Source organism: Carcharodon carcharias, chromosome 3, assembly GCF_017639515.1.
Source record: "Carcharodon carcharias isolate sCarCar2 chromosome 3, sCarCar2.pri, whole genome shotgun sequence".
In the NCBI taxonomy this organism is placed as follows: Eukaryota; Metazoa; Chordata; class Chondrichthyes; order Lamniformes; family Lamnidae; genus Carcharodon; species Carcharodon carcharias.
In genome coordinates this window covers 13933541-13948189 of record NC_054469.1, presented here as the reverse complement: position 1 = coordinate 13948189, position 14649 = coordinate 13933541, and the positions used below count along the sequence as shown (strand labels likewise).

Sequence of the window (14649 nt, the reverse complement as noted above, 5' to 3'; positions counted from 1 at the left end):
AAGGTCGACTCTCATTCTTCTAAACTCCAAGAAGTACAGGCCCAGCCTACCCAACCTCTCCTCATAAGAAAATCCCTCCATACGCAGGATCAATCTAGTGAACTTTCACTGAGACTGCCTCCAATGCCAGTATATCTTTCCTTAGATAAGGGGAGCAAAATTGTTCACAGTATTTTAGGTGTGGTTAGCAAGATTTCCCTATTTTCATACTCCATTCCCTTTGAAATAAAGGCCAACATTCCATTTGCCTTCCCTATGACCTGTTGAATTTGTATGTTAGCTTTTTGGGACTCATGCACAAGGACTCCCAAATCGCTCTGTGCTGCAGCCTTCTGCAGTCTTACTCCATTTAAATAATATTCAGCTCCTCTATTCTTCATGCCAAAGTGCATAACTTCACATTTTCCCACATTATATTCCATCTGTCAAGTTTTTGCCACTCACTTAATCTGTCTGTATCCATCTATAGATTCCTTGTGTCATCCTCACTTCTTGCCTTCCCACCTATTTTTGTGTCATCCGCAAACTCGGTGATAGTACATTCACTTCCCTCATCCAAGTCATTAACATACATTGTAAATAATTGAGGCCCCAGCACTGATCCCTGTGGCACTCCACTAGTTACAAGCTGTCATCCCGAAAATGCCCCCCTCATCCCAACTGTCTGTCTTCTATTAGTTAGCTAATCTGCTATCTACACTAATATACTATCCCTAACACCATGGGCTTTTATCTGATTAAGTAGCCTTATGTGGAGTACCTTATCAAACACCTTTTGGAAATTCAAATATATTACATCTATTGGTTCCCCTTTATCTATCCTGCTTGTTACCTCCTCAAAGAATTCTAATAAATTTGTTGGGCATGATTTCCCCTTCATGAAGCCATGTTGACTCTGCTTGATTAGATTATGTATTTTTAAATGCTCTGCTGTTACATCCTTTATAATGTACTCCAACATTTTCCCAATCACAGATATTAAACTAACTAGCCTATAGTTACCTCCTTTTTGTCTCCCTCTCTTTTTGAATAAGGGTGTTACATTGGCCTTTCTCCAATCCTCTGGGACTTTTCTAGAGTCTAAGGGTTCTTGGAAGATTACTACCAGTGCATCCACCATCTCTGTAGCTACTTCCTTTAATATCCTAGGATGCAACCAACAGGTCCAAGGGACTTGTCAGCATTTAGCCCCATTAGTTTCCCTAGTACATTTTCTCTAGTGATAGTTATTGTATCTATTTCCTCCCCATCTTTTGCCCTTTGATTATTTAGCACTTTTGGAATGCTATTAGTATCTTCTACTGTGAAGGCTGAAGCCAAGTATTTATTCAACTCCTCTGCCAATTCCTGGTCCTCCATTATTATTTCCCCAGCCTCATTCTCTGAGGGGCCTATGCTCACTTAGGCCTCTCTCTTCCTTTTTATATATTTAAAGAAGCTCTTACTGTCCGTTCTTATATTACTTTCTAGTTTACCCTTAAAGTTTATTTTCTCCCTCTTTATAATTTTTTTGGTCATTTTTTGTTGGTTTTTAAAACTTTCCCAATCCTCTGGCTTACCACTAAGCTTTGCCACATTGTATGTTTTTTCTTTTAATTTGATTCTGTCCTTAACTTTCTTGGTTCACCATGGTTGGTTTATCCCCTTCCTTGAATCCTTCTTCCTCATTGGGATATATATTTGTTGAGAGTCATGAACTATTTTCTGAAACGTCAGCCATTGTTCATCAACTGCCTTTTCTGCTAAACTCCTTTCCCAGTCCACTCCAGCCAACTCGGCCCTCATTCCATTGTAATCACCCTTATTTAAGTTTAGCACAATTGTTTCCAACCCAAATTTCTTACTCTCAAGCTGAATGCTAAATTCTACCATATTATGGTCACTGTTTCCTAGGAGATCCTTTACTCTGAGATCATGTATAAACCTGCCTCATTACACATTACCAGATCCAAAATAGCCTTATCCCTGGTTGAATTCACAACATATTGTTCTAAGAAACTGTTCAGGATACACTCTATAAATTCTCGCTCTTGTCTATCTCTGCCAATTTGAGTTTCTCAATCTACGTGAAGATTAAAGTCACCATGATTAATGTACTGCTTTTTTCACATGCCCTCATTATCTCCTGATGTATTCTCTGTCCTACAGTATAGCTACTGTCAGGGGAACTATAGACTACTCCCACCAGCATCTTCTTCCCCATGTTATTTCTTACCTCTACCCATATGGATTCTACATCTTCCGATCCAAGATCAATTTTTGCTATCATACTTATTCCATCTCATACTAACAAAGCTACCCCACTACCCATTCCTTCTTGTCCTTTCGAAAAGTCACATAACCCTGAATATTTAGGTCCCAGTTTTGATCTCCTTGTAACTATGTCTCTGTAATGGCTATAAGATTGTGCCCATTAACCTCTATTTGTGCCATTAATTCATTTATATTGTTCCAAATACTTTGTGCATTTAAGTAAAGGGCCATTCATTTTGCCTTTTAACCATTTTTTCCCCCTTTGACCCTGTTTGCTGCTGTTCTTTTATGTTTGTACATTCTGTTCCTTCCTATCACATTTAGGGTATCAATACCTAAATAGCTGCCCTGCAAGGCTGCCACATCCTTTTGCTTTGTAAGCCTATGTATCCCCTTTCCAGAACCCTCCTCCCCTCTTCGTGCCACACAGTGCTAGGCAATTACCATTTCCAACAAGAGGGAATCTAACCATCACCCCTTGACATTCAGTGGCATTACCATTGCTGAACCGCCCCACTATCAACATCCTGGGGGTTACCATTGTTCAGAAATGGAACTAGACGGACCGTATAAACACTGTGACTACAAAAGCAGGTTAGAGGCTAGGAATCCTGCAACGAGTAACTCATCTCCTGACTCCCCAAAAGCCTCTACAAGGCACAAGTCAGGAGTGAGATGGAATACTCTCCACATGTCTCCATGAGTGCAGATCCCACAACACTCACTTGACACCGTCCAGGACAAAGCAGCCCGCTTGATTGGCACCACATTCACAAACGTTCACTCCCTCCACCATTGACACACAGTGGCAGCAGTGTGTACCACCTACAACAGCAGGAACTCACTAAGGCTCCTTCGGTAGCACCTTACAAATCCAGGACTGCCACCATCTAGAAGGACAAGGGCAGCAGACACATGGGAGCATCACCACCAGGAATCTCCCCTCCAAGCCACTCACCAGCCTGACTTGGAAATATGTCACTGCCCCTTCACTGTTACTGGGTCAAAATCCTGGAACTCCCTCCCTAACAGCACTGTGGGTGTAGCTACATGACACGGACTGCAGTGGTTCAAGAAGGCAGCTCACCACCACCTTCTCAAGGGCAATTAGGGATGCACAATAAATGCTAGCCCAGCCAGCAATGCCCACACCCCATGAATGAGTAAAACGAGGAAGGCAATTATGTTGTTTTATTTAATGTTTTAAGGTCCTTTAGAAAGTAAGAAGTTAGTCTCCTGTGAAGCTGTTTATCTATTCACTCTTAAATCTGGCTGAGACTGATTATGCAAAGTTGCGTCTAATTCAATTTCTCATTCTGCTTTGATAAGGCAATTACACACCAGAGGTGCAGAGCGCACTCTCATGCTCAATAAAACATTACTGTTGAAAGGGACATTTGTTCTTCATTAAAGCGAACCTTAACGGACACAGATTAAAAGCAGGGAAGAAAAGGGTTTACAATCATTTTCTCTTGTATGATGTGAGACAAATTAGCAGTCAAAAGGTGGAATGAAGGATGGCAGGATTAACGTCTGCTGTAGGAGATGGTAACCTTACATTGATTTCAATAGCCAGCTAGAATCCTCTGGAGCTGCATGCTCACATTTGTTTCTAATTTGCAGTCAGTTCAGATTCAGTGCTTTTGCTTAAACATTAAAAAAATGTCTCCCCCATAAAAATAACAAATAGGAGCAGGAGTAAATCATCTGCCCTCTTGAGCATGCACCACAGCTGCCTTTAAAGCAGTTTAGTTTAACTGAGTCATTTGCACCAGCAGGCCTTGGGATTCGATCCCCTACTGTGCAATGAACTAGCAGCTCATAGCTGAGGTGGTGGTCGCCATGCTACAATTCGTCTGAATCCTGATGCCGATTAATGACCCCTCTCACCCATTGGATATTTTAACTGGAGCCACTGAGAGGGAAACAGACTTCCACGGAGTAAAATCTCGTGACATAGGAACAAGAGAAAGGCCATTCACTCGCCTCAAATCTGTTGCACAATTCAATTAGATAATGGTTCATCTGAATATTAACTGCATCTATCTGCCTTGATTCCATATCTCTTAATACCCTTTCTGAATAAAAATATTAATCTCAATTGTGAAATTTGAGAGTTCCAGATTTCCACTATCCTTTGTCTGAAGAATCAGTTTTGGACATCACACCTGAGCAGCTTGACTTTAATTTAAGATTAAACCCCCTTGTTCTGGTCTCTCCCCAGCAGGGGAAATAGTTTGTCTCTATCTACACAATGAAATCCTTCTTATTCATCTTAAACACCCCAATTAAATCTGTTTCTCTCCACGGATGCTGCCATATCCTGCTGAATATTTCCAGCATTTTCTGTTTTTATTTCAGATTTCCAGCATCCGCAGTATTCTGCTTTTCAATTAAGTCACCCCTTAATCTCTGCAGTCGAGGGAATACAAGCCTAGTCTATGTAACCTGTCTTCATAATTTTACCCTTATAGCTCTAATAGGTTGTAGAATGAGCATCTAACCTGTTTCCATTGGGTGAGTTAGATTAAAATCAGGGATAATATGTGGCTGGACACCAGTGAAGAAAGAGGAAGGCTTGCCTGTGACGTCCTCCACAGTCACATTGTCTAGCTTTATGTGTGCGGAAAGGCCACTTCAGTAAGATTCTGGAGTGTGCCCAGTGCTCCTGGAATGGCACCACAGCAGAACCAATTCAAGAAAAGACAATATATTTAAAGTTCATGAAGCTCTAGGTACATATTCATCATTTCCTCAACTAAACCACTCTGCTGAAATTTCTAATTTTACTTGAACTGTCAGTCAGAGTAATTAGGCAAGCCAAGGCACTTTCTCATCGTCGTCATCTAAGTGCCATGCCGAGTGACGTAGGTAACCATGGTCTTCCAGCCTTTCTCGTAGGGCCTGAATTAACATACAAAGATCATGGCAATGCCGAAGCACAGCACTTTAGTAAAGGTATCCCAATCGATATTAATATAGGCTCCTCAAAAGTCCCTAGCCAGTTCCCTCGTGTTATAACTTCCACTGATGTTAAACCAATTCTCCTGCATTGTTAGGCTCTGTAAGTTTGTACGTATGTCATGTTTGTAGCTCATCCCCAGCCAGATCTCTTGTGTTATGATCTCCAGCAGTGGTAGCTCAGCTCTTACACCCAGCTGGATTGAATAATTGGATCCTTTGATCCAACTGTCATCGAACCAATCACTTTCTTATCCTGGTTATCAATCCTCGCTCAACAACCAATACGTTTCAACACAAGTGTTCTTGTCTCCCATCCCCTCTCCCTCACAATGTCATTCCTCCCAAAACATTGGGAGCTTTCCCTTTAGCATTTTGGGCTAGTTAAGGCCAGTACAAATGAACAAGCACAGTTAGATACTCATATTAACACATCAGCACAATTTATACTGGGAAAAAAAGTGAGAAACTCAGTTACCTTCTTCGCTCCAGTCAGAGCCGATTTCTGCAGTTTACGGTAGCAGTACTTAGCATACGTGCTAATAGCAACACCTATCAAAGAGGAACAGAAAACCATTAGACACGGGATGTATATCAGGTTTAACTGGTGTGGGGATAAGGTGCATATGGGTGTGTGTAAGGCCTGACTGCTGATGAAGCATTAGGTGCTCAAGGGTGTTGGAGTTTCTCATGGTTGGCCTGGGCAGGGCTCATCAGACACTAAGTGATGTTGATTAGAGAGAAACATTTGGTTAGTGGGATGCTCCACGGGAATCCTGACTCCCTGTGTTTATTGATCTGAGGAATCTGGTTTTGAGTCATGTTAGCTATCAGGAAGGATACCTTGTGTATTCCCAAGTCCAGAAATTTTGTAATTTGATAGGCAATCTCTCTCTCCATTACAAACGGAGTGCAGCCACTAACTGAGTGAGAGGGGTGTTTTAAGTGTTAATTTTGTTCTTAATAATCTACTCTAGTCTATAATTAGCAGTAACTGGAAAGTACTGTGTAAGCAGGCCAAGTTCTTTCTTGCAGTTTAGGGACTCATTCTCAGCTTTAGGAGCTGAGTAGTTGATGAGCTAACTGGATGTACCTGGTTACTGTAGCCCCAGTTCAGCTTACTATAAATTCAGGGTTCTTTAGTACACCCTGGTAAATGGAGTGCAGCTGACTAACTGAGTGAAGACTTGGAGTTTAGTGAGATGGAAGTTGGGAGAAAGAGTTGTTCATTTCCTCTTTCTATCCGCATAGAAATTGGTTCTTGTTCTACTACAGGGAAAGGATTTAGCTGTTTGGTGAGTATCTGGTAAGCGGGTAACTTCTATTCTATCCCTAAGGTTTAAAATAGTACATTATTTGGTGGTAAAGTTAATAAAATATATAAGAAAGCAACATAAATAAGTGCATAATATAATTAAGTAATTATTTTAAACACATTATGGTGATGTGTCGAGGCTGCAGCATGTGGGAACTCCTGGACAACACTGTGATCCAGGGCAAACACGTCTGCAGTAAGTGTTTGTGGCTTGAGGAACTTTAGCTCAGAGTCATTGAACTGGACGCTGAGCTGCAGACACTGCGGCACATCAGGAAGGGGGAAAGTTACCTGGATGCTTTATGCCAGGGTCAGTCACACCACTTAGGATAGGGTCTTCTGATTTGGTCAGTGGCCAGGGACAGGAGGGTGTGACTGCGAGTGAGGCAGGTAAGGGGACCCAGAGGGCAGGAGTGTGAGCCTCTGTAATTGTCCAATAGATTTTCTCAGCTTGTTTGGATGAGAGTGGGGGCTACAGGGTGGATGAATAAACTGACCATGGCACCATGGTACAGGAAGTCATCCAAGTGGGGGGAGCAAAAAAGAATGTAGTGGTAGTAGGGGACAGTATAGTAAGGGGGATTGACACTGTTCTCTGTAGCAAAGAGCAAGAGTCCAGATGGCTTTGTTGCCTGCCCGGTGCCAGGGGTCGAAACATCTGCTCGGGTGGAGAGGAACTTGCAGAGGGAGGGGGAGGATTCAGTGGTCGTGGTCCATTTAGGTACCAACAACATGGGCAGGATGAAGAAGGAGGCTCTACTTAATCAGTATGACAAGCAAGGCACCAAATTAAGCAGAATCTCAAAGATAGTAATTTCTGGATTATTATCTAAGCCACGTGCAAATTGGCATACGACAAATATGATTTGAGAAATTAATGTGCGGCTGAAAGACTGGTGTGGGAAAAATGGGTTCTGGTTTGTAGGGTATTGGCACCAGTATTGGGGAAAGTGGGATATGTACCGTTGGGATGGTCTACACCTGAACTGTGCTGCGGCTGGTTTCCTCACGAGCCACCTAACTAAGGATGTAGAGAGGGTTTTAAACTGAATAGTGGGGTCAAGGGATCAAATTTGGGAAGATGTGGTAAACCAAGGAATAGAGATAAGGCAAGAGAGACAGGTATTAATATGGGAAATGATAAACAGCCTGTGACAGGAAGGGACAGAGAGTACAAATCTAAGGGTAAATCATCAGATAAGGCCAGACGCTACAAAAATAATAAAAGGACAAAACTAAAGGCTCTGTATCTAAGCACACATAGCATTCGAAACAAAACAGATGAACTGATAGTGCAAATACAAATAAATACGTACGATCTGATAGCAATTACAGAGACCAGACTACATGATGATGTAGATTGGGACCTGAATATTGAAGGATATGTGACATTTAGAAAGGACAGGAAGTTAGGAAAAGGTGGAGGGATAGCTCTGTTAATTAATAATGGTATAAGCACATTAGAGGGGAATGACCTAAATTCAGGAAACTAGGATGTAGAAGTGGTTTTGGGTTGAGATGAGGAATGATAAAGGCAAGAAGTCACTTGTGGGAGTGGTGTACAGGTCCCCTAATTGTAACTACATGGTAGGACAGAGTATTAAAAAAGAGATAATGGGAGCTTGCCAGAAAGGTACAGCAATAATCCTGGGGGATTTTAATCTACATATGGACTGGAAAAATCAGATGGGCAAAGGTAGCATAGATAAGGAGTTCATATAATGTTTTCAGGATAGTTTCTTAGAACAGCATGTTCTGCAGGCTATACTAGACCTGGTATTGAATGAAATAGGATTAATCGATAACCTCATTGTGAAGCACTCTTAGGTAGCAGCGATCATAACATGATTGAATTTTACATTCATTTTGAAGGAGATTTGAGCACATCCAAGGCTAGCATTTTAAATTTAAATAAGGGCAATTATGAGGGCATGAAAGCAGAGTTAGCTAGAGTGAACTGGCAAATGCGGTTAAGGGATATGTCAATAGAAGTTCAGTGGCAGACATTTAAAGGGATATTTCAGGGTACTCAGAATATATACATTCCAATGAGGAAGAAAAATCCCAAGGGGAGGGCCCACCATCTGTGTACAAAAAAAGTTAAAGACAGTATCAAACTTAAAGAAAAAGCATATAATTGCGCAAAGGCAGGTGGCAGGTCAGAAGATTGGACAGAATATAAAGAACAGCAAAGAATGACAAAAAGATTAATAAGGAGGGAAAAATTAGAGAGAAAGCTAGTTAGTAATATACAGAGTGATAGTGAGTATTGGGGAATTGATAATGGAAAGAAGGGAGATAGCTGATGAAATAAACAGGTACTTTGCTTCGTTCCTCACTATAGAGGACACAAGTAACATCCCGGAAATAGATGTAAATCAGGAAATGGAAGGGAGGGAGGAACTCAGGAAAATTACAATCACCAGGGAAGTGGTATTGAGCAAATTGTTGGGGCTGTGGGCTGACAAACCTCCAGGTCTGGATGGACTTCACCCTAAGCTTTTGAAAGAAGTGGCTAGTGAGATGCTTGACGCACTGGTTTTAATTTTCCAAAATTCCCTAAATTTGGGGAAGGTTCGATTAGATTGGAAAATAGCAAATATAACTCCTTTATTCAAAAAGTGAGGGAGATAGAAAGCAGAAAATTATAGGCCAATTAGCCTAACATCTGTCATAGGGAAAATGTTAGAAGTTATTATTAAAGATGTAATAGCAGGGCACTTAGAAAAATTCAAGGCAATCAAGCAAAGTCAACATGGTTTTATGAAAGGGAAATCATGTTTAACCAATTTATTGGAGTTCTTTGAAGGAGTCACAGGTGCTGTCAATACAGGGGAACTGGTAGATGTACTATACTTAGATTTCCAGAAGGCATTTGATAAAGTGCCGCATCAAAGGTTATTGCAGAAAATAAAAGCTCATGGTGTAGGGGGCAACATATTGGCATGGACAGAAGATTGGCTAGCTAACAGGAACCAGAGAGTTAGCACAAATGGGTCTTTTTCTGGGTAGCAGGATGTGATGAGTGACAGGGATCAGTGCTGAGGCCTCAACTTTTACAATTTATATAAGTGACTTGGATGAAGGGACTGAAGGAACAGTTGCTAAATTTGCTGACGACACAAAGATAGGTAGGGAAGTAAACCGTGAAGAGGACGTAAGGAGGCTACAAAGTGACATAGGTAGGTTAAGTGAGTGGACAAAAACCTGGCAAATGGAGTATAATGTGGGCAAATCTGAAATTGTCATTTTGGCAGGAAGAATAAAAACCTTATTATCTAAATGATGAAAGATTGAGGAGCTCTTAGATTCAGAGGGATCTGGGTGTCCTAGTGCATGAATCACAAAAGGATAGTATGCAGGTACAACAGGTAATCAGGAAAGCTAATAGAATGTTATCATTTATTGATTACAAGAGTAGGGAGGTTATGCTTCAGTTGTACAGGGCATTGGTGAGACCGCATCTGGAGTATTGTGTACAGTACTGGTCTCTTTATTTAAAGAAAGATGTAAGTGTGTTAGCAGTTCAGAGAAGGTTTACTAGACTAATACCAGGAATGGGCGGGTAGCCTTATGAGGAAAAGGTGGACAGTTTAGGCTTGTATCCACTGGAATTTAGACAAGTAAGAGGCGACTTGATTGAAACCTTTCAGATCCTGAGGGGGCTTTGACAGGGTGGATGTGAGAGGATGTTTCCTCTTGTGGGAGAATCTAGAACTAGTGGACATTTTAAAAATAAGGGGTTACTCATTTCAGACAGAGATGAGGAGCAATTTTTTTTTCTCTGAGGGTTGTGAATCTTTGCTTCCACCGCCTTTTGAGGAAGAGAGTTGCAGAGTCTGAATATTTTTAAGGCAGAGCTAGATAGATCCTTGACTAACAAGGTGAAAGGTTATCGTGGGTAGGCAAGAATGTGGGGTTGAGGTTACGTTCAGATCAGCCATAATCTTATTGAATGGCGGAGCAGGCTCAAGGCGCCAAGTGGTGTACTCCTGCTCTAAATTCGCATGTTCATATTGATATTACAGCCCACATTCTTCTGAACTTTCATCTCCTAGCCTATCTCAGATCCAAACTCCTACTGCCTACACTTCCTCCTCCAAGTTGTCAGCTTAGCTTTATTATTATCTTGCCTCAGAGTTAAAACATTATAGTTTCCAGCCTCCCCGACTAGGACTTGATCTGCATAATCCAGTCTGACACTTCAGCTTGGTAGTGAGGGAGTGCTGGATTATTGGGTCTTTTGGGAGAGCTGTTAAATTCAGGCCTCTGGTGCAGAGTTCGATGATTGCATGGTCTTATTCCAAGAGAAGAATAACATTTTTCCCCTCGTGTCTAATCCAACGTTCCTTCCTCAAGCAAACACGAAAATAAAAACAGATCATTTATCTAATTCGCAAGATCTTACTTTGAGGAAATGGCTGCCACATTCGTCTACAGAACAAAATACTAAGTTGGCTGTGAAGCACATTGGGATGTCCTGAGGATATAAAAGGGGCTATTATCATTGCAAGTTATATCTTTTCCTACAGCCCCACTGTGCTGAAATAAAGATTGGACACATTATCTCCTGGAATTCCCAAAACCTTGTCCAAGATGAGGCATTGCTCCTTTCTCATCTTCCTACCTTTATCCCTTATGAAAATGTCTAAACTAGGAAAGCTGAAATAGCCTGCTCCTAAACCTCAACTCATACTGCTCTTCAGGGCATGACAGTTTCCCCATGAGTCTCAATTTGATGTCTTCTCGCATCCTGTTGAGAAACCTCATGTCCTTCACTTGACTTGTCTTCACAACGATATAGAACGATAGCTCGGCCATCAGTCATGACTACAAGTACAATTTTCTCAGCCTTAATTGGCTGCTCTACTATTGCGCTGCCTTTCAACAAGTAATTTAAGCAAACACAGAACAGTTGTCATCTAGTACAGTGGCAGTACCTGCAATTCCATTTCAAATAGAGATCATAGCTCCTATAACTGCAACACATGATTTATACTTGATGGTGCCAGTTACAAAGGTGCAAATATGGTATAGATCCTGTGTCTTGTTCAGACTAAATCATTGGCACTATTTGAAGTAGGGCAGGGATTTTTCCAATGTCCAACTGAATAATCCTCCCTCAGCTAACATGCCCAGAAATAAGATTAACTGCTCAATCTATCACTGATACTTGTAGTTATCTTGTTTGTTGCAATCAGCCTTCAATTACGTACATAAAAACAGTAACTAATACAAGGTTTACTTATTGTTTAATTTTTAGAGGAGAATTGCCATTAAGCTAATCTCTATCTCGTGACACTCTTAATCAGTTCCAGTGATAGAACTGTGACCATCAGTACTTCACCTTAACGTAGCATTACATAGAATTTACAGCAGAGAAACAGGACATTTAGCCCAACTGGTCTATGCCAGGTTTATGTTCCACACTAATCTCCTCCTATCCCTCTTCATTCAATTCTATCAGCATAACCATCTATTCTTAGAAACATAGAAAGATTTACCTCACAGGAGGTGGCTATTTGGCCCATCTATCTATTTGAATGGTGGAGCAGGCTTGAGGGGCTGAATGGCCTACTCCTCCTATTTCATCCAAGGTTGGTGATTCATCTCTCAAGGGTGTTAAATTCATTAATATTTTCTCCCTCATTATGTTTCTCTCATCCAATATTTCACACTCTTTGGCTACAAGAGCAGTTAGAAACTGAATTCTGTGGCTAGTAACTCCCCAGAGCCTTTCTACCATCTACAAGGCACAAATCGGGAGTGTGATGGAATACTCTTCATTTGTCTGGATAAGTGCAGCTATAACAACACTCAAGAAACCTGACATCATCCAGCACAAAGCAGCCTAGTTGATCCGTATTCCGTCCACCACCTTAAACATTTACTCCCTCCACCACCAACGTAATGTGATTGCAAAGTGTACCAGTTACAAAATGTACTGCAGGAGTTCATCAACATTTCTTCAACCCAAATCCATCACCTAGAAGTAGAAGGAAACACCATTACCTCCAATTCCTCTCCGAGTCACACACAGTTTCCTAACCTGGAAGTATATAAATATTCCTTTACTGTCACTGGGTCAAACTCCCGGAGCTCCCTGCCAAATAGTACACCAGTGTGTACCTTCATCACATGGACTGCAGTGTTTCTAGAAAGTGGCTCACCACCACCTTCAAGGATTTTCGGTGAATCTAATGGGCAATTATGTGCAAATGCAGCAAATTCTTATAAGTAATGGTGAGATTAAGAGCGAGACACATTTGTGTGAAGCAAATAGTGGAATAATGCAAACCTACAAGCAAGTTCTGGAGATTTGCAACTCACAACATGTCTCTTAATCCTCTGAACTTGCTGGTTGATTTGCAGAGCAAACAGCTATTTTCCATCCCAATTTTTCATTTCTTGTGGGATGACATGAAATGTGAAAGTATTTCAACAGCATGCAGTGTTAACCTGTAAAGAGTATACGCGCATGCAGCATATACAAAATGTTCATGGCAAGAACTGACACAATCTGATATGCGGGCTGTGATTTCAACATCGCCCACCTTCGATCTCTTCAGGGATTGTCTATTATTGCTTTAGACGTTCGCAAGTTCTCTGTTTAACGTTGTTAATGCTTAGTGACACGTTGCGATGATCTTTACATTCAACAATCTCCTGTTTTGCTTTTCAGCAGGTTACTGGTATTTCCACTGATACTTCCACTCCATTCATGTTATCTTTACCTTTCTTTTGACTCTAAAATGCTTCTTCATCATATTTTGATTCCCAGTTCTGAAGAAAGGCCAAGCCCAAAAGGTTAACCGTTTGTCCGTTTTCTCTGCAGATTTTAACTGGCCAGTTATGTGGTTCTGTTGTTGTAACAGTTTTACAGTATCTGGCATTCTAATTTATATTAGTGAAGGTCACAGCGTTCTCAAAAGATGTTTCACTATTATGCATAAATGTCAAATTGGAAATAGTTCCGACAATTACGATCCTAAAATCCACTAGGACCAATATTTGCAAGTTTGCATTGTTGGTCATAGCCCACTGGCAGTAGATGGGGCCTGGCAATGCTCACTTCAGTGATTCTCTATTTCCTGGCATGCTGGCCTCAAGGTTGGTGGGTTCAAATCTCACTTCAGAGACTTAAGCACTTAATCTAGACTGACACTTCCAGTGCAGCATTGAGAGAGTTGAACAGTTGGGGATGCCATGTTACAGATGAGGCATTAAGCCCGAGGCCCCGGGAGGATGTAAAAGATTCCGTGGCATTATTTCAAAGAAGGGAAGGGAAGGTCTTCCCGGTATCCAGGCTGAAAGTTAACACTCGAGCAACATCAATAAAATCAGATTGCTGGTTGTGGGACCTTGCTGTGTGCAAACTGGCTGCCATGTTTCCTATATTACAACAATGATTACAGTTTAAAAAGTGCTTAATTGACCATAAAGCACTTTGGGACATCTGGAGGTCACAAAAAGGACTATAAAAATATACAGCCTTCTCTTTATGCTACTTACCCTGGTACGAGACTTGGTCTCTGTTTTAACTAGGGACAGAACAAGATGCCTCAACATAGTTCAAAGAATCTATCATGTGGACATCAAGACAGGCAAGGGAGACTTATTTTCCTCTCTTGAAAGCACTTCCTGGCTGTAGTTTGGTTCCATGGATGTTGTTTACCAACCAATTCCTCAACTGTAACCATTCTTTATCTCAGCATTTTATGCTGAATGTCAGCAAATCTGTATCCATGGTGCAGAAATCACACTGTCCCATTCCCTTCATCTGGGGTCCAAATGCTGCCAAGAGATAGTGCTGCATATTTATTAGCAGTAGAAACACTGGCTGATTCTTCCCCTTTTTAAACCGGGGAGCTATGGGAGATGAAGAGAAATGTTTTTAATGCAGTGAGTTGTTATCATTTAGAATGCATGGCAGGAAAGGGTGGTGGAAGCAGATTCAATAGTAATTTTCAAAAGGGAATGGAATAAATACTTGTTAAGGAAATAATTTGCAGGTGCTCTGGGGAAGAGCAGGGTAGTGGGACTAACTGGATAGCTTTTTAAAAGAGCCAGCATCGGGCCTGTTATAGAGTTGATTTTCCAGGCAACTTTTCTTGGTGGAA

At 41.2% G+C, this 14649-nt stretch overlaps 1 protein-coding gene across 1 annotated transcript in view; it reads right to left on the bottom strand.

Moving 5' to 3' along the window:
* Nucleotides 1–14649, bottom strand: part of arhgap39 (Rho GTPase activating protein 39) — a 487284-nt gene that overhangs the window by 91484 nt on the left and 381151 nt on the right. Inside the window, exon 15 of the mRNA XM_041183281.1 lies at nt 5693–5766. Coding sequence (XP_041039215.1) covers nt 5693–5766 — 74 coding nt within the window. The remainder of the gene's footprint in view (nt 1–5692; nt 5767–14649) is intronic.